Here is a 21,584-nt window from a genome sequence, read left to right as displayed (position 1 = left end):
AATTTCCATAAGAATGATAAGCATTTTCTGTAAGGTGCATAAGGAAATCAATATTCAGACTAAATCTGTACTCATGCAACTAAAATTAAAAGATAAAATGTTCTCCAGAAGTTTTTTTTTAGAAAGTTCTATAAATTACAGTGGGTATAAATAACATGTAATCTTCTCATGTGTGAATAACATTTCGAGAATTCTTTCCACTCGGATTCAAAGTATTTCTAACTTTTAAGACGGTGCAATCTCCAAATTTTAATTGTGGTTTTCTTCTTTCACTATTATTTTCAAAACAGAAAACAAATTAATTTTATTTGAAAATTATATTCGTGGTATTCAATTCAGTGATATGTTTTATATATACAGGGTGTATCAAAAAAACTTTACAACTTTGAAATCTCATATTGATTTATTTATTTAGCTTAGAGATATGATTTTGGTGTCATTTTGTTGCAAAATACATTAAGGTTTTTAGCTTATACCTAGAGAGGTTCAATATGGCTTCCATTGGCGATGCGGTACACATCCAATCTGAAGTCGATTACCTGTAGCATGTTAGGTGTGATTTGTTTAATTGCTAGATAGATCCTAGCTCTGGGCTCTGGTAGAGAAACCGGTAAGGGTGGAGCAAACATAATATCCTTGATGAACCCCCAAAAGAAGAAATCAAGAGGTGTCAGGTCCGGTGTACGTGAGGGGTCATGTAATTGGTCCACCTTGGCCGATCCATTTACCTGGATCAGTAAAGGCAGCCATCTTTGCTCCAACTGCCACTAGCGCTTGCAGTGGCTTGTTTCTGAACTAGTGTACTACGTGAGTCAAAACTTGATCTATTTTGCTACAAAACGACACTAAAACCATGTCTGTAAGATAAATGAATAAATCAAAATGAGTTTTCAAAGTTGTAAAGTCCTTTTAGACACCCTGTATAATCCTTAATTTTATATTTATGGCTTTGTTGTATACGTAATGAAAATATATCTTCTACCTGAGATCGAATATGTAATCAACAGAAAGTACTGATTACTAAGACAATGAGTGTGATAAAGATTCATACTTCTGACATCTGAAGTAGTTAAAAATGTTTTACTACATAAATATTTCATTCTTCCCCAAATTCTTCTGAATGGTGTAATTTCTAAAATTAATTAAATTTTTGTATATTTGATAAATATCAGTATATTGTAGAGATAAGTGCATCTAAAAAAAAAAAATGTTTTCCTCATTGTAGACCGGAAAGATACCCAGACTCAAAGCTGTATCACGTCTACTATGCACCACTCAACTTCCGTGATATTATGTTAGCTACAGGAAAACTACCACCAGATGCTTTGCCAGGTGATCTAGCTGGTCAGGTAAGTTAAAATTATTTATACACTCTTTGAAACTAACTTAGTTTTATAATTTTGAGTTTGAAAGATCGGTTATAGATTCTTATTTCTTTAGGATATTAGGATTTCCAGATCTTTGTTTTATTCGTAATGACAGTTTCGAATTCTGTATAGATTCTTTTCATGTAATATCGTATTTCAGCTAACATAAAAGTAAGATTCTGTGCATCCCGGAATTTTGGGACGCTAAAATGTGCCAGTTTTTGGCAAACAAGAGAAATATTTTTTCTCATCATCTTAAAATTATTTTCAATGTATAGATATAGCAGTTCAAAACACAAAGGATTAAACATGAACTGACCAACCCATAACAACATTTATTGTAATATTATTATTATTATTTCTATTTGCATCCTGAAACAAAGGATTTAAGATTTTACATTTACTACACCAGTGCAAGGAATAAAATCCAGAGACGGATATTCAGATACAAGAGAAACTGGAATGGCGGAAACTTCATAACGAGGAACTACATAATTTATACCGTTTACCAAACATAGTTAAAGTCATCAAGTCTAGGAGGCTCAAATAGGCAGGTCATGTAGCCAGAATGGAAGAAAGTAGGAACGTTTTTAAAGTTTTAACTGGAAATCCAATCAGTCTATTAGGAAAACCTACGCGCAGATGGGAGGACAATATTAAGATGGATCTCGCAGAGATTGGAATACAAAGTAGAAACTGGATCCAGTTGGCTAAGGACAGAAGTCAGTGGAGAGCTTTTGTGAACGCGGCATTGAACTTCCGGGTTCCATAGGCCATAAAGTTAGTGCAAGGAAGTGAATACAACGTTGGTCCTTTTATTTCGCCTAGTTTAAAGATGAAAGCATAGTGACCCGGCTTTTTACGTCTGAAATATTCCAGCGTTCCTATGCATAAGAAATATTCTAGACAGACCAAATAGCTCTCGGTTTGAAGTGTACTAAAATTGCCTTTAACGAAAACAGAGAGGGAGAGATATATACTTAAGGACTTCTTTCTTCTTATAAATGGTGGTCAAAGTTCATGTGAATTTTGAAAATTCAAAAGCAAAGAAAAGATCTCGGTAGCGAATTATGTCAAGAGAGATGTAATGGTTCAGCGCCAGAATAAACAAGTCCACTCTTGTTTCCACCTTTTGCCATAAAAATTGTCCCACCTAAAGTAGATTACGAAGTGATATAGAACGTCGTTTAGCCAATTGCATAACGTTTTCCTAAACTCATACTTAATTAAGTGGCAGGCTAAACCAAGCATTGTTAGATTAGCTTTTCTTGTTTCGACTCGACGAATGTATTGTGTGAAATGCAGCAGCTTCGCTCTGCGCTGAGTTGATTATGTGCAAAATTTTAATTTGAGAGAGTAACGTTGAACAACTTGCCCTCAAAATTTTGACTATTTCAGTTTCCATGAACTTACAGCGTACTATTTTGTTGTTCTGAATTAAAACTAAATTAAAGCTTTGGTTTTGCATAATGATCAAATAAATTGATGTTTTTCAAATCTTGTATCACTGAAGCAATGATGCACTTTTATGTTTAGGACTGCATTTTGGGTTTGGAGTTTTCTGGCCGTAGTGAGGAAGGAAAACGTGTGATGGGAATGGTTCCTGCTCGTGGGTTAGCAACAACTGTATTAGCTGAACCTACCTTTATTTGGGAAGTTCCGGACAAATGGACACTGGAGGAAGCTGCTACAGTACCTGTTGTCTACGCAACGGTAAGTGAATTCTCTGTAATTGGGATATTTACTGTCCACTATCTGCTTTTAGAAGATATTTACTATCCAATATCTGCCTTTAGAGGATATTTACTATCCAATATCTGCTTTTAGAGGCTGATTTTAGGGTATATTTACTATCTGATATCTGCTGTTAGAGGATATATACTGTCAGCTTTTAGACGCAACTGTAGCTCATATATACTTCTAAATAATTTTCAAGAATTTTAGAATTTTCATTTAATAGCCACAAACGAAGCTTTATTGCCGTTAGTTTTATTCTTTCCCTTTGAAATAGCTAATGTCGTCACTGGAAAACTTTTATTACTGTTTTTCTCTTTTCTTAAATAGTGTTCTTAATACCGACTTTTTCCTGCATAATTTAAAATTATTTTTTATTGATCGTTTTCTATGGAAACTATTCATAAAAATAGAATCCATGTTCAGTCCATTTTTGATCATATTGCCTTTGGTTGATAATTAAACAAATTTCGAGTCATTTGTGAATTTATTCTTTTAAGAAACAAAACTGCCAACTTATCTATTTCTAATTTTAAGTTTTTTTTTATATGGATTGGTCCTTTATTTAAAATATAGTGCAAGGGCATAATCGTGGAACGTTAAATTGAAAGCTTTCATTTCATTTCATTTTAAAAATAATACAATCTAGTTTATTCACTGAAATTATTCTACCTGTGTGACAGGTACAAGCGCATTTGTTATAAATGTCAACGATCTCTGTATTGTCAAATTTTCCTGACAAACTGGGAATATTTTAAAGACTAAAGCAGGCATGTGGAACAGCTGGTTCCCCGGCCAGCCAGTCCTGACCCACTGAATCCTTTCATCTGGCCCGCCCGATCCGCCTGATTTCTTACGTAATCTCTGAAACTGAATTGAAACTTTTTTCCTGGATAACTTGCGTCCACCTTGAGCACAGCCTCCGCGTTGGAACATTATGTACCACCGAACATTGAGAGTGTGCTTCAAGACATAAAAGATTAAGTTTCCCACTAAAAAAGTCAATATTTGGCTTTTGTTACAAAAGTTTTTGTGTTCGTGATATGTATGTAAGATGAACAGGTTTCTCCGGTGAATATGTGTGTTCAATTCTTGTGGAAATTTCTTTTGTACATTTTCTTGTATGGCCCTCGATGCCAGTAAATCCTCTGATTGGCCCACCTCCTATTCCAATTTGCAGTTGCCTGGACTGATACATAAATATATTTGAGAACTCATGAATTAATAAAAAATAGATCTTTAAAATCGTACAAAAGAAAACAAGGTAAATATTTTTGTTCTTATAAATAATTTGAATCGATATCCATTTGCTTTAGTTGTTATATTCTTTCTCCGTAGGCGTATTATGCTTTGGTTGTTCGTGGCAGAATGAAACCAGGAGAGACTGTGTTGATTCACGCTGGCACAGGTGGTGTTGGTCAAGCTGCCATTTCAATCGCTTTACACATGGGATGTACAGTATTTACAACTGTTGGTAGCAAAGAGAAGAGAGAGTTCTTAAAGACACGCTTCCCTCAGGTAAGGAACAACTCAACAGCTGTAAGCCCATATGTTTATAACTGAGAAAAGTTATTATTTCAACTTAACATAAGAAAATAGTAAACTATTTCTTGTGTACTGGTCTTCGAATGCATAAGGAGTAATTCACTGTTTTCTTATAGGAGAGTTAAGTTGAAATAATAATTTTTAAACTAATACATTTCAAGTTGTGTTGATTAGTGTTTTCGTCAAAATTGTTTATCTTCATTTCTTATTAACTAAGTAGTGTCCTTACACTTGCATGCATGTTAACATATTGCAAAATTCCTCGGCGTGTCGTAATTAGAGCGAAATTAACTTCATTAGAAATTCAATCGATCTATATAAAAAAAAAAAAAATAATAATAATAAAAAAAAATTCTTCGACAGAATAGAAAAAACAAACAAAAAGTGTTAAGCTTTCACGCTTGATATAAAATATTTGAAGCACAATTGTTTTGAGAGTTCGAAAATGATATCTTTCTAATACTAAGGTTTTATTTTACTTTCATTAATTTGCAGTCTCTCAAAAATATTTTACTGAAATTCATATTCCATATTCTCTATACAAGTATTTTTATTTATTTTGAATTATAAACCTAGACGAATTAAGTCTTTTTCTAATAGCTAAGAGATCCAAAAACTTTTATACAACGGTACTTATAAAGGTGAAGCATTACTTATATTTTTGCTCTAGCAACTAAATTAACTACAAATCTGTAGTTTTTCATCTTAATTAGAAGATATGTTATTGGCTATTAGTAACATGTTTCTTTATTATTTAATCCAGCTGACCGACCAAAACATCGCTAATTCTCGAGACACGACCTTCGAACAACATGTAATGCGAGAGACCTGTGGCCGTGGAGTAGATTTGGTTCTTAATTCATTGGCTGAAGAAAAACTACAAGCATCAGTCAGATGTCTAGCACAAGGTGGTCGCTTCCTTGAAATTGGCAAATACGATTTGTCCAATAATGCTTCTCTTGGTAAGAACAGAGTACAATTTTAAACTAATGTATATTTTTCTATTGCTTGTTCTATATTTAAAAATAGGGATGGAGCTAATAGTAAATAGTAAAGTGCTCCTATATAACCGAATGGTTAGCACACTGGATTTGGTGCAACTGGTCCTAGGAACATGGAATTTTAGGTATTGATCTAGTATTGTGAGACAATTGGGGAACTACTTGTGTTAAAAAGTATCGAACTCCGACCTAGAATGCGAGAAATAACGGAAATGGGAACCGATTTGCTGATCACGGATCACCCAACAAAAATCTGGCTAGCCTATTGGCCATAACTCTTCATAAACATAGCGCCAAGAAATATAATATTAGTTGAACTAAGAAAAGTTTGTCATTTAAAAAATAATAATAATAATAATAATAATAAAAAACTTGAAATATTGAGGAATCCAGCCTGCTTTGTCCAATTCTTATAATGAAAAAGATATTTAAAAATAATGAGGTGTCCAGGTAGGCTATTTATATCTTACACATCTGAAAATAGAAAAAAAAGTCACTTTGTCCTATTAGACTGATCGTTTAATTAGAAAGATTGGTGTAAAGTTAGGTCTACAATATATTATTATTATTATTATTATTATTATTATTATTATTATTATTATTATTATTATTATTATTATTATTATTATTATTATTATTATTATTATTTAACTGACCTCTGAAGTTGTAGACTTAGCCGGTGTCCTCTGTAAGTCAACTTTTACGTTAGTCATCTCAACCAACAATGAAACCTAATAAGACTCGTAAGTCGTCTAATAAACAATGAACCGTAATAAGACTCGTTAGTCGTATTAACCAACGATGAAGTCTCATAAGACTCGTTAGTCGTCTTAATCCACAATGAACCCTAATAAGACTCGTAAGTTGGCTTAACCAACAATGAAGCCCAGTAAGACTGGGCGAAATATTATTTTATGCTACATATAGGCTTTACATTTTGTATGATCAATTTGTTCACAAGAGCAAATAAGCAAATGGTTAAAAATCCAATAAATTAAGTATAATAGTATAATAAGTAAGGTTTGTTCTCAACTCTGTAGTTATATTTCCTATAAAGGGCTTCTGAATTTCATATTCTTTCCTTCCTCAAGGTATGGCCTTATTCTTGAAGAACACTACTTTCCATGGTATTTTGTTGGACGCCTTGTTCGATTCTCGTTCAACTCCAGACAAAAAAGAATTGATTGAATTGATGAATGAGGGAATCAAATCAGGAGCTGTGAGACCTCTACCAAGCACTGTTTATTCGGAGCAACAAGTTGAACAAGCCTTTAGGTAAATTATTTGCTATTTGTTTTAGATAAAATATTAACGGAAAAACAGTGGTTTTTATTAAGAAGAGATAATAAGAAATTTGAAACTAGATATTAAATAACTTGATAATTTAAATTTGTAATCAAGCTATATTCAAAGAATACTTTTGTTCAATATGTGCATTCATGTCCAAAATTATTGTCGCATGTCTATAAATATGTTGTTGTAGGAATATAATTTGATAACGAATTCGCCCGGTATTTCTTACAATGTTAGTAGGTGTATAATCAAGAAAGACACATGTGGCAAATTTCATGTCAAAAGAGCAGTAAATAAGAACAATAAAACGAAAATAAACCTTCTTGTCCGTTTAGCAACACTTTGTTTTACTCATTCTAATTTTCGTATTTATAATTCTTTTTCTATGAAATTTGCCACAAATTTACATTTCCCGATTATACACATAGTAACAGTATTAAAAGTACCCTGCAAAACCATTATCAAATTATATACTTACAAGAAGACAGTTATAGATATGTGACAACCATTTTGGACATGAGTGTACATTAAGAAAATTTGATAGTATTTCATTGAATTATTTTAACTTAGTACTAAGAAAAAATTTGCTACGTATTATGTGATAATAAAGGTATCGTAATGTCGTTGCAATTCATCATAGCATCAGTAAACAAAGTGTATTTCTTTTGTAATTATATAAATTAACTAACTCTTATGGCCTATGGAACTCGGAGGTTCAATGCAGAGTTCGCAAAGCTCTCCATTGACTTCTGTCTTTAGCCGACTGGATCCAGTTTCTATTTTGTATTCCTATTTCCGCGAGATCTATCCTAATCTTCTAATCTCCGTCCTAGGTTTTTCGTAATGGTCGTTTTCCGATTGTATTTTGAGTTAAAATTTTGCAAATGTTCCTATTTTCTTTCATTCTGGCTACATGACTTGCACTCCTAGACTTGATGATCCTAACAATGTTTGGTAAACGGTACAAATTATGCAGTTCGCATTATGAAGTCTTCGCCTTTCCCGTTCCTCTTGAGTCCGAAGATTCACTTCAGTACTTTATCCTCAAATACTTTCAGTCTGCATTCTTCCCTCAGAATAAGTGACGATGTTTCGCAGCCATGTAGCATAATAGACATGATTATCGTTTTTAACCTTCAAATTCCTCGACAGAAGTCATGAAGACAAAAGATTTTGGACTGAATAATAACATGAATTCCCTGTTTTTAGTCGACATTTAATTTCTTCGTCGATATGGTTTTGATCTGTTAGTACTGATCCTAGATATTTGAAAGTATTCATTTTGTCGAAAGTATTATTTAATATTTTTATGCATCTGTAATTCACAGTATTACGATCCTGGAAAATTTTCATGTATTTGGTTTTCTTTGCATTTACTTCTAAACCCATGTCCCTGCCAGCATTTAATAAAATATCTCCATTTCTTTCTATTGTTCTGTCATTTCCTGTCAGCTTTAATTATCAACATACGCTATAACCTGGAAACACATCTTAATTATGCTAACTAGCTTTTTCGATGTTCCAAATTCTGTAAGAATCTTGTACAATGTTCCCTTCCTAGCCAAGTCGTAGGACTAAAACAAATAAATAGTACCGAGGCGCTGTATTCCCATTTCTTTTCCAGTATTCGAATGGCAAATATAACAATTAAAATACAAAATACTATAGCACATTTCCAAGAAGACCAAAATATTGCATCGTGTTATTTATTGTTGCATGTTGTATTGTCTTACGAAACTCAATTGGAAGTTGTAGCTTTAAGTCCTGCGACATGCTAATAGAGACTTTACTGTTACCTATAATCTAATCTAAGACACTTGCACGAAAGACAAACGTTAACCATATAGCTTCTCGAAAGATTGATTTGATTAAACTGCCTAATTGATTGACTCTAAAGCTCATAGATAATGTGGAAATGAGACCAAAATTCCTTGATTTCAGATTTACAATTGCCTCCTATAATGCTTGAAAAAATTCTGAGTGTTAGAACAGAAGCAAATACAAACCACTCAGTTTCTGTTTTAATAACTTGTTGATGTAAGTTTAATTTTTTCGCATTATCTGTTAAAAACTGTAAATTAGAACCTTAGACTAAGACTGACTTTGTGAATATGGTATTTCTTAGGTTCATGGCATCAGGACGACATATTGGCAAAGTCCTCCTCAAGATCAAGGACGAAGAGACCAATAAGAAAGTGAAACCATCTCCGAAACTTGTTTCAGCCATTCCTAGAACGTTCATGAATCCAGACAAATCATATATTCTTGCAGGTAAGAATTTACATATTTTAGTATCATTGTCAGCTCTTATATTGTGGGGGGCGCGGTGGCTCAGTGGTAGAGCGTTCACCTCTGGTGCTTGGGGTCCCGGGTTCGGTCCCAGCCCCCGCCAAGTGAACTTTGTGGTGGACAAACACCGAGCTCGTGGGTTTTCTCGGGGTTCTCTCGTTTCCTCCCACTTTCTTCATTCCACCATTTCACTCATCTCTCATCATCACCGTCTCCTTTAGTCTAACCGGCATAACCGTGGGACGTAAAACTCAAAGATTTCATTTCATTTTCTTATATTGTGATATATATAATGAAAACTAACCTGCATAATGTTCCTTTCTAAAGAATTTTGGCAATGTTTCCAGTACGTCCCACCGGTACTCTTCTTTGGGGCTAAGGCTTAAGAATATCCTCTATGTTGTTATTCACATATTAATGTTTTAACAGTGGTAAGAAAAGATATATAAATTGTTTGTTAAAATATTAACATGTGAATAACAACATAGAGGATATTCTTAAAGCCTTAGCCTCAAAGAAGAGTATCCGTGGGAGCTACTGGAAACATCGGCAAAAATTCTTTAAAAAAGGAATATTATCCAGGTTAGTTTTTGATATATATTGAGTTTTTAGTTTGTGTTATCTCTTTATCTCTTAAATATTTTGCTGCTTCTGATATCTCATTGCGTACTATTTCTTTTTAAACAAACATTTTCTTTGAGTGCTATGAAATTAATTAACGAGACTATATAGACTTACTTATCGCGATATAAACGCCAAGAAAAGAAGTCCGAGAGTTGTTGGAGTGTGGAACTTTGCCAGTTAGCTTCTCACCTGAAGGAATAGTGCATGATCTTTGTTTTAAAGTACGTAAGATTAGAAAGTGCAGTATGTCTATTGGATTGGTGATCTCAGGGAGTAACCTAGGATAAAATTTCACCCCTGGGCATTTGATTATTTTAATATTTCGTATTTGAATGGTTCCTTTCTTCTTCTGGTATTTTGTTGACCGGAAAAATAGATATGAAATTATGACTGTTTTTTTCAAAGACTCGTATATTTAGAAATGTTAACTATTTAGGCTATTATTAAGACACAAGGCTTTCTTTGAAGTCTTGCTTTGCCGAAATATGATCAGCTTTACTCAAAAATTTTATTAATTGTTTTCCAGGTGGTTTGGGAGGCTTTGGTCTGGAATTGGCTAACTGGATGGTGACTCGAGGTGCAACAAAATTGGTTCTAACCTCCAGGAGAGGTGTTACTACCGGATACCAAGGCCTTTGCATTCGACGGTGGAGAGAATGCGGTGTTGAGGTGGTTGTGTCCACAGCGGACGTTACCACTTTGGATGGAGCCACGAAACTCGTTAAGGAAGCCGCTGCATTGGGTCCTGTAGGAGGAATCTTCAACCTGGCAGTGGTAAGTGTGTATGTTTGTTTATTTAGTAGACTTTTAATACAGTAATGCCAATGATTAAGTTTTTTTTTTTTTTTTTTTTTTTTTTTTTTTTTTTTTTTTTTTTTAGTTCTGCTGAACAATTGTTTATTTACGTACATATGTTAAAAGAAAGACACCTTTTAACTAGAAGATTGTATCAGTTATTTGTCTTCTACGAGTGAAACACATACTCCTAACGATGACGCATATCTACTTGTAATCTTGGAGAAAATATAATTAGTGAAAATACTTACTGTGGTCCTCAATTGTATACATGCAAACTATAATTTAATTAGGATGGTGCGGTTCAATTCTAATTATGTTATTTATTTCCCCCTTAGGTTCTTCGCGATGCGTTTGTCGAGAACCAAAATGAAGAAAACTTCAACGCTGTTTGTCGACCTAAGGTAGATGGCACCAAGAACCTGGACATCGCCTCGAGAAAACTGTGTCCAGAAATCGACTATTTCGTAGCCTTCTCGAGCGTCAGTTGCGGCCGAGGAAATGCAGGACAATCGAATTACGGCTACGCCAACTCTGTGATGGAGAGAATTTGTGAGAAGCGACAAAGGGAAGGACTTCCGGGATTAGCCATCCAGTGGGGAGCCATTGGTGACGTAGGTCTTATCTTGGAAACTATGGGTGACAACGAAACCGTGGTTGGGGGTACTCTTCCACAGCGTATGAGTTCTTGCCTAGCAACTATGGACACGTTCTTGCAGCAGCCGCATCCAGTACTTGCTAGCATGGTGCTTGCTGAGAAGAGAAGCAACCGGCATGAAAGCTCACAAGTCAGCCTTGTTGACGCAGTGGCCAATATTTTAGGTAGGTTGTCAAACATTAACATTTCAGCAATTAATATAAAACTAGTAGAAGAAGGATGCATTCAGAACCGCAGTCTTAGCAGTGCTAATTCTTATGAATCAAATTCATAAATATTTTAACTAAGCAGTAACATAATTATTTTCTTTTATGATTGTTTCCATGAAGTTTAACAAAAAAAAGTAAAAAAAAAAAAAAAAAAAAAAAAAAAAAAGCTTTCTCTTAGTAAACAAAGCTTAGTATTGAGAGCTCATAATGCGGGAGATAACTGAGTTAATCTTCGCCATTGTATTTCAGTGAAAAAAAAAAATGCTTTTGGATTTTTAAGTGAAATTTTTAATTCCCTGAAGAGACTTCTATAGCGTATTTATTAGATGTCTTGTAATGTTTGTTAATGCATATTCAAAATTAGTAGAGAAATCCTGTTTTACGCGTTCCTGTTACTTAGGCTACATTTTAGATGTATTTTATTATTTTAAATCTCATTTTATCCACCATAGTAAGTCGATTAAGTAAATATTATCGCTTGAGAGCAACAGTTTTTGACACTTCATTATATTTGGAGTGATGAAATCGTTCTTAGTTTAGATATTGAAAAGACAAACACAAGAAATTAAGAGTTTTATTATTATTATTATTATTATTATTATTATTATTATTATTATTATTTACAAATATGGTTGGTTCATAGGTCACTATTGCTTTATTATTTACAATTGAATACCTAAAACATGTCGAAGGCCTTTGGAAAACATTGTTAAAAATACATTTATTAAACGAAAAAGGAGCATTGTCACGGCATTATATAGCAGAATATATGATAAGAAATTCACCCAAACCTTAGACATTTAGTTTTGTTAAACATACTAATACATCAGAGTGTTGACCATTATTTAAGACACGCGTCAATTACCCACTTCGCTGGGTTAAAATAAGAAAAAATAGTAATATGTTTCGTTAGTCAGTCACTTTTTATTTACTATTACTGAAGTGCTTTCTGATACCGGTCATTTTCGATCATTTTTATATATCTCTACCCTCCCCCTCCAAGTTGCGGGGCTGAATTTGGATTTAAACGGCATCAGAAATGTCAATGTTCATCTCAGCGACCCCGAAAACTATGGATTCGACACTAATACCGGTCGTATTCGGTCATTTTTGTGTGTCTCCGCCCTTCCCCTCTCTTAAGTTGCACTGTAAAAATGAGGTGAATAAAAACCATCCCCAGTCCCGAACCTCAACTATGTTGAAAATTTGATCGAGACCGGTCGGGTGCTTCAAGAGTTCAAGTCACAAACATGGTCACTTTCATTTATATATATATAATATTGTAGAATATTCAAATAAAATTGCTTTAGTCAGTATGTTAAATAGAATATGACAAATCTAATTGAATCAGCGAAGAGAAATCAAAACGAGACATTCAAAATATTAGTTGACCACAAATTTGTTTAAATAAATTGTACCATTGCTGTCTAGTTAGTTTTAGTTTGTCTTTTATAATATTTGAAGTAATGTTACATAAATGAAATTCTTTGATTTTAGGTATCAAGGATGCGAAATCCGTGAGTGCCCAATCCACCTTGGCCGATCTTGGTATGGACTCTCTGATGGGTGCAGAAATCAAACAGACCTTGGAACGTAACTACGATCTAGTATTGAGTGCACAAGACATCAGGAACCTAACCTTTGGCAAGCTTGTGGACCTTTCTTCCGGTGGGGGCAGTGCAGAATCTACAGAGCAGAAACCAGATACTGCATCGAAGGATAACGTTCTAGTACAATTTGACCTTAAACAACTTGTACCCACAGAGGCATTAGTAAGAATACCTTCAAAAGCTCCTGAAAAGAGTACTGCAGATCCTTTGTTTATTGTTCACCCGATTGAAGGAGTTGTGACGGCTTTGCGACCGATGGTTGCGCATTTGAATTGTCCTGTTTGGGGTCTACAATGCACAGAAGACGCACCATTGCAGTCAATTCAAGATTTGGCGAAATTCTACATCAGCGTAAGTGTTAATAAAATTTATTTAGGAATAAGATAATTTAATTTATAAAATATTAGTTACACCTAACAATGTTATAATTTCCAATTTTAGCTCTGAATAATGTATATTTTTAAAGTACAAGGGACTTACTATAATGATTTACACGTACTCTTACATATAAGTTACCCAGCAACTGACGCGTCAATCTCCCTTTATTTTTATGTACTTTTGCCAGTGGTATGTAAGCTTCAGAAGATCCTCTCGGAACCAATTGTTTGGAGTTCCACGCCCTCATGTTTGGACAACTTGTTGAAGTTCATGAGCTGGGAACTAAGTTCGGATAGTAGGGAAGGCACGGCACTGTAAACTCTAGTTGATCAATGGAAGCAGTGGTTTCCCGGCTGGTGTGAAGATGTGCATTATCATGTTGCAGAAGCACTCCTTTCTCCTGGCCACTTCCTTTGAATGGCATGACATAAGCGTCTCAGGGTCTCCACATACGTTATTCTGTTAATTGTAATACCACCTTCTATCCAGTTGAACAGGATAATGTCTTTCATGTCGTAGAAAGTGTAGCCATACGCTTCTCAGCTCAGCAGAAGGTATTGTTCGAAATTTCTTTGGCGTTGGACTGTCATGATGTTACATTGCATTAATTGCTCTTCGTCGTCGGTTCATGATAATGGAGCCAAGTCTCATCACCAGTCACAAGTCTAGACATGAAATCTTCGGAATCATGATCATGACATTTCAGAAGTTCCCAGCAGACGTCCACACGACATTGTTTTTTCTCTGCAGACTCCCCCAACTGTAAATGGTTGTGCACATGCGCTGCAGTGTTTGTAGGTGGAAGCCTCCAATTCAGAGAATGTGATCCATTTGTTCTCGTGAATGGTCTTCTCTACCACGGCGATGATGGCTGGTTTTGTCCTTGTCACTTTCCTTGCAGGACTGCTCCTCATTTTCGTGGAGGTGCTACCCATTTTCCAACCTTCTACGTAGTTGTACACTGTTGAAACGGCTCATGCTGTCTACACACTGTCACAAATCGTCTATTTATTTCAACAGTGGCCACGCCCATTTTCCACAGGACCACAACGTCCGGCGCTGCCCTTCATAATCACTTTTCATGTTGTTCGTTAGTAACACTCACACGGTTTAAGAAATGGGCTACACAGGACGCTGCTGTTGTCCCCGTTTGCCAGTGACGCTTCCAATTGGTAGATGAAGGTCCTTGGTGCCTGTGACTGCCTTCACAACTTCAGTGGTCCACTGCATCTGAAATGAGAAAATTAATCATTATAGTACACTTCTCGTAATGGTAAACTTTTAAATATTATTCTTTTGTAATACATTTCTTTGAAGTTACTTTGAAAATTATTATTACAAGAATAAGTCAGAATTTTTTGTTTTCCATGGATGTATGGTTTCTCGTAATGGAAACTGTCTTTTACTATGTAAATAGCAAAAGAAATATTACAAAGTTTGTTAAGAATTCGCAATAATTTAGAGAGAACTTCAGCAGAAAAGGGACAGTTTCTCCATATACATTATAGCACTTACCGTAACGTGATACCGATTTTGAAAATGAAATGAAATGAAATGAAATCTTTAGTTTTACGTCCCACGATTATGCCGGTTAGGCTAAAGGAGACGGTGGTGATGAGAAATGAATGAAATGGAGGAATGAAGAAAGTGGGAGGAAACGGGAGAACCCCGAGAACACCCAATGAGCACGGTGTTTGTCCACCACAAAGTCCACACGGCGCGAGCTGGGATCGAACCAGGGACCCCAAGCACCGGAGGTGTGTGATACCGATTTTTTTATGTAGTAATTGCACTTTGTCGCTGCCACTGTATTTCATGATAGTATCAAGTTAATCGTGTAATTTTTTCTGAAAAAAAAAATAAGTATGAAAATATTACTAAAGTATTATAAATTGAAACCTATCAGTAAAATAATATTTTGCTAATATTTTTATTTTATAATTCTTATATGATAAAGATTAGTGTCACAAATACTTAGTTTTTATTTATTTATTATCCCACAGCATATCAAGAAGGTGAAATCCAGTGGTCCTTACAACTTGTCGGGTTACTCGTTTGGTGCCTGTGTGGCGTTCGAGATCAGTGTTCAACTGGAGAAGGCTGGAGAAAAAGTGAACTTGATTCTTCTGGATGGATCTCCTGCCTATGTGGCAACACATACTGGAAACTACAAAGCACATCATGCGGAATCTCAGCAAGAGGCCGAAGCTGCTGCCCTTACACATTTCGTTGCATTGTTCAAGGATATTGACCACCAAAAGGTAGGGGCAAGTTAAGGTTTAGGAAAATTGAAGTTACGTACCACATTAGATTCATATTAGCTTATGAGACCATGAAATCAAAAAGTGTATTAGGCTGCTGTGCAATCTTTATTTGTTAGTATTTGTATTCTCTTTCCGTGTACGCTCGCGTAATGTCCGCACCCAAACTTCAGAGATATTCTTTTAAGTTACCCGCATAATGTCCACGCTATAAAAATCAGATTTCTTCTTCTTGAAAATATAAGTTACAGACATTTGTATTTTTATTCTTGTTATGTTAGCATATTTATTCCTCTTCAGTTATTATGATGGCGATTTTATCTCCGTAAAGAAGAAAGAAGCGCGTCAAATACACTTTTAAAGAAAAATGCATTTGTTTTGTCCCCAGATGGCGCCAGGCACTCTAAAAAGGAGAGACTTCCCTTACGCTCTTGTGCAGATGTTTTTCAATCATAACATCAGCGCCAGAGATCCACTCAGATTATACTAATCCTCATTTGATTTTCACATAATAATTACCAGTATTGCATACGAGATTCCAAGTGCAGTTTATTTAGGAAACCAATGACTTTTCTTCTTAACTACCCGCGTAGAGTCTGCACTCGTATTTCGACATTGCAATTTTAGTATTTTAAAAAAATACAGACATTACATGAGTGTTTTTGATTACATTTCAGATATTAAGCATAACGGGATAGTTTGTTGATAATTCTAGTACTGAAAGGGTATTTGAACAGTTGCCCTTATTAGGTTTTCCATTAGCCTTATTAAACAAATACTGAAAAGTTATATATATGTAATATTATAAAAGCCTAGGACGCTGTTTTCATTTCTTGGATTATAAGGAACAAACTCCCTAGTTTTATTGGACAGTTGGTTACCGAGATATCTTCGAACACAAGGAGTGTTGGGTCTATCCAGTACTTTGTGTGTGTGTTGAGGGGCAGGGGCACTGAGAAAAACCAGCTGATATTAGTAGGGCGACCCAGTGTCGTGTGAGTACAATGAGTAGCTATCTGAAATAACGTAACGGACACCATTAACAAAAATGGCGCTGAGATTAGCGATGTGATGGCGACACTTTACCAATTTCAAATTGTCGGCTTGATTGAACAGTCATCGGAGCTTTGTCAGGGAGTTTATTTTATATTTTGTAAGAAACTTGATATTATGCTTCGGATAGTGGATGACCACTGTTATTTGTACAGATACAAATCAAATTAAAATTGTCCAATATTGAAAGAGTTTCTGCCTAAACATTCTCAAAATGATGAGCCAGTCGAAGAGGAAAGATGAGTTCAATTGGATTTATTGAGGAGCTGGGTGTCAAAAAGTTTGCAGTTGTAATCAATGAGTTTTGAGCTCCAAAACCAAGTATTAGCAATATTGACTAATTTGTTTGGGTTTCTCTGAGGGGCAATTATTTGACATATTAAAATCGCAAATTGGGCTTATAAACCACACCTCTCTCCGTCTGTCACTCCGATCTGAAAAGGGTTAATTATTTTAGATTGAACAGTTTAAAGAATAGGAGAGATGAATGTGCGTAAAACTTTAGTTAAACTGGATGGAAACTGGGAAGTTAAGGTAATAAAATTATTTTCAGTTAAAAATAAGATAACTTAAAATATAATTGATTTTATTTCAAGCCACACGGTTTTCTTTCATTCCAGGTGAAACAAGAATTGCACTCACTGGACAGTTGGGAAGCTCGTATAAATCGATCAACAGAGCTTCTGGAAGGCGCAACACCTTATTCTGCAGACGAATTGGCAAAGGCTGCCAAATCCTTTTTCCTCAAACTGATTGCCGCGGATGGTTATCAGCCATCGAGTAAATTCTCAGGAACGACAACCCTTGTAAAAGCAGAGGAGACCTTCTTGAATATGAGCGAGGACTACGGACTCTCAGAAGTAAGTATTCTCACTAATATTCACTTTCCACTCTGCATTGGTGTAAGCTTGAATTCTTGTAGTAGTGTTGTATATTCTATGTGGGCTAATGTTATTCTGTTTCTACGTTTATAACGGAAGAATACAAGCAGGCCTTAAAGTATTTTCGATTAATTGTTAAAGTGGGAGATTTTAGCTGATATATATATATATATAATATACTGTAAATAATAATAATAATAATAATAATAATAATAATAATAATAATAATAATAATAATAATAATAATAACAATAATATATGAAACGAAACAGTAACAACAGCATGCGATAGATCAATAAAGGAATTTATAATCAGGCTTTACGTCCTTGCTGAAGTTGCGAAGAACGGAACTACTTGAGTTTTTATCAGACGTGTTGTACCAGCGGCAGAACTTGAGTCTGTTACCACGTGCACCGAGCGCGCCAGCCATGAGGTTAGGAAAAATGAAATGAAATCTTTGAGTTTTACGTCCCACGGCTATGCCGGTTAGACTAAAGGAGACGGTGATGATGAGTAATGAATGAAATGATGGAATGAAGAAAGTGGGAGGAAACGGGAGAACCCCGAGAAAACCCACGCACACGGTGTTTGTCCACCACAAAGTTCACTTGGCGGGGACTGGGATCGAACCCGAAACCCCAAGCACCAGAGGTGAACGCTCTACCACTGAGCCACCGCGGCCCCCATGAGGTTAGGAGAACCCATGAAAAAAAAAAATCTTCATTTCTTCCTTCTGGGAAGTATATATAGTTCTTTCTTCGAATTAACATCTCTTGACGTTTATATAGTGCATGTCCATTAGCAAGCACTACAAAGAAGCTGAAGTGCTCCAACAGCCATTGAGCTCTAACGACAAACTGATCTATACTTGACCTTGTATCGTGGTTTACTTTAAGTATTAAATTCAGTTGCATTCATCTACTGAGGATAACACAAGCAATATGCAATCAAATTATAATCCGTAGTTATTCAAATACTTAATTGTCCTACTTGTCTTGACGTATAAAGAGATTAAAAAAAAAAAAAAGAAAAAGAACACAATGAATTAGTGAAATGAGGAAAGGGGAGAAATTGGAAAATGTCGAAAAAAAAACTAAGATACAATACAGATATAATACAATAGAGATACAATTACCTAGCGTCGTAACTTGAAACTTTTCCTGGTAAGCTTTAATATTTGCTCTCTAGAAAAATATGAAGTTGGGCCACTCCTAGACTTTAAAATCTCAATAAACAGAAGTTATAAGATAATTAAGCACTCGCTTAACGCTAAATTGGGAATAGTTACTGGCTAGGATATTTTTATATTTTTTTCGGTTGTAAATAAGATAATACCAAAAGCATGCTAGTTATTTAAGGGACATCAAAATAAGTGCAAAATAAAAAGTTCTGCAATTTTTAAACTGTGTTTTTGGAATAATCCAAGAAAATCTCTGTAGAATTCATGAAAACATTAGTATGGTCATCTGTGTGAAATGAGAAGTATGTAGGCGGTCAAATAAATAGATTATATTAAATAGTATAAATAGTTAAGAAGAATAGCCCAATTCGGTGTGCGTTTAAAATAAATAGATTCAAATAAATGACCAATTTACTTTCTTGTATTCCTGTTAATTTTATACATTTTTTTTTCTTCCTAGGTGTGCAAGAAGCGTGTGTCTGTTCACAAGGTGAAGGGCGACCACAGAGCAATTATCCAGGGTGAGACTCTTCAGAAGACTGTGGAAATCTTGAACAAAGCCTTGTCGTCATAGTAGAATCTATATACTCAACGGAAAATTGGACATAAACACAAACTTTTCTGTGATGAAACCAAATACCAGTGCATTTTGTTTGTGTACCTTCTGCATTTGCTTATAAGACTATTACGCATAGAGTTTGATATGAAAACTACTACACGGAATTTTGTTTGATAAGTTCATATCTTATTTAACTTTCACCAAAGATTGAAAGCCAGAATTGAACCAAAGTTCTCTCTCTATATATAATGATGTATAATTCATTCTAGTGGCGACTCGTGGCTGAGCAAAATTATATATCCCAACAGTTGTTCCATACAAAATGTAGTTAAGTGCATTTAAGTTATTTACAAGAGTTAGTTACTCTTTTCCAGTGATGTTATAGGTAAGCCGCTATTAGTTTAGCTGCATAATAGTACTAATAGCATTTTAAGAATATAACACTCGCAAAATTAATATTTTTGTTGCATTGAAAACCTATATACATATGTTTGTTTTTTGTTGAAAATGCCCATTACATTTGCGCATTTACATTTACTTTCAGTAAAGTTGTAATTATTATTAAACATTTTTATTTTTAATGTTTTGTGATGTAAACATAATTTATTATCAATGTTTTTATGTGATGTACATAAATTACAAGCTTAATACGTCACAACGCATATAATTAAAAATAAATACTCAAGTATGGTGATACTTAGTGATAGAATTATGTATTGTGTTTGTTGTATATAAATATTACTATATATATATTTAGAACGTTGAATTTGTTAGATCAAAATTGTCACGAACCTATTATTCTAATATGTATACTGAATGTACATTCTGTTGTGTATATATACATATGTGTATGAGTGTGTATGTGAACGAATGTGTGTTTTGAATGTTTCAAAAAATGTCACAAAAGAAATGTATGTAATTGGATAAAAAATAAAACAGAACATAATGTTTTAAATTTCTTTGTTTTCTACCTTTATTCAACGTCAAGCCTGCATGATAATGCAAGACCACATGCAGCACAACAAACATACGAACTTCTGACAAAGTTTAGGTGGGAAGTGTGGGATCATTCTCCTTATAGCCCAGACCTTTCCATGTGTTTGGTCCCATGAAAGACGAACTTTCAAAACGACGATACCACTCGGATGACAAGGTGAAGGCTGCAGCCCAAGAATTGTTATCGGGCATTGGACGGAATTTCTTTCCAGAAGGCATAGAGAAACTCGCCTCGACAAGTGCTTAACGGAGGTAATTACGTTGAACAGTAGATTGTGAATTGAACTTTACAATACAAATAAAGTTATAAAATTTCTATCCTGTTTTTTCCCTCCCTCTCTTAAGCAGTGCAACTAACTTTTTGACTGACTCTCGTATTTCTGTCTACTACAGCAGTGATTTCCAACCTTTGACTCGCAACACACTTTATTGAACGTCCACGACAGCGTAGCATATTTATTTGATTTTTTTATTAATAATATCAATAATAATAATAGAGTAGGACTTTCAGGGCCTTATGCAGAGTCGTTCTGACGCATGATTAGTGCCTTACTAAAGAGGTCGACTAACATGTTTCCTACAGTAGTCAGGCCTTTAATATGACGGTAGTCAAACTTCAAAACAACTCTGCATAAGGCCCTAAATTTCTACAAAGTAGCGACTAGTGCTGATCCGCTGGAGGAGTTTGCTTGCACAGTTTCTGAAGATTAAATAATTACTATTAAGTGCTTCATGATTTTTAAATCCTAAAATTTCGTGATATGCATTATGGGACTGTGAAACACACCAGTATGTCCCGACACTCCGGTTGGGAATAACTGTACTATAGAATTGAATAAGCACTCTCCATTTCACTGTCAAGCAAGCACATAGTTCTTACTTTGTCGCAATGGCGCCACAAGTGGTAACACTCCCACTATCTACATATTTATTATATACAGTAATTACTTGCGAAGCAGCAACAGTCATTCAGACCGGAATTCCACTGCATGGTATCGCTGCTGTCGACTGATAGCAAACGTAAGGTTCTCTCAATATCTCCACCTTCCCGCGGTTAGGGGGGAGGGAGAGGGACTTGTGTGCTCTAATGATCACTATGCCGGAGATAGCTTCGCCAGGTTGTCAGCACAATAAGGTTTGCTGATGACAGC

The 21,584-nt window shown here is 35.0% G+C and overlaps 1 protein-coding gene across 1 annotated transcript in view; it reads left to right on the top strand.

Annotated features, from left to right (window-relative positions):
• Nucleotides 1-20,392, top strand: part of FASN1 (Fatty acid synthase 1) — a 72,680-nt gene extending 52,288 nt beyond the window's left edge. Inside the window, exons 23-34 of the mRNA XM_081750726.1 lie at nt 1,226-1,349; nt 2,904-3,080; nt 4,440-4,619; nt 5,410-5,608; nt 6,739-6,922; nt 9,066-9,211; nt 10,380-10,627; nt 10,987-11,470; nt 13,013-13,476; nt 15,507-15,764; nt 17,438-17,677; nt 19,339-20,392. Coding sequence (XP_081606852.1) covers nt 1,226-1,349; nt 2,904-3,080; nt 4,440-4,619; nt 5,410-5,608; nt 6,739-6,922; nt 9,066-9,211; nt 10,380-10,627; nt 10,987-11,470; nt 13,013-13,476; nt 15,507-15,764; nt 17,438-17,677; nt 19,339-19,452 — 2,818 coding nt within the window. The 3' untranslated portion in view covers nt 19,453-20,392. The remainder of the gene's footprint in view (nt 1-1,225; nt 1,350-2,903; nt 3,081-4,439; nt 4,620-5,409; nt 5,609-6,738; nt 6,923-9,065; nt 9,212-10,379; nt 10,628-10,986; nt 11,471-13,012; nt 13,477-15,506; nt 15,765-17,437; nt 17,678-19,338) is intronic.
• The last annotated feature ends 1,192 nt before the right edge of the window (nt 20,393-21,584 follow it).

Source organism: Thermobia domestica, chromosome 3 (assembly GCF_964235325.1).
Source record: "Thermobia domestica chromosome 3, izTheDome1.hap1.1, whole genome shotgun sequence".
Lineage (NCBI taxonomy): Eukaryota > Metazoa > Arthropoda > Insecta > Zygentoma > Lepismatidae > Thermobia > Thermobia domestica.
This window is presented reverse-complemented; position numbering and strand designations above follow the sequence as displayed.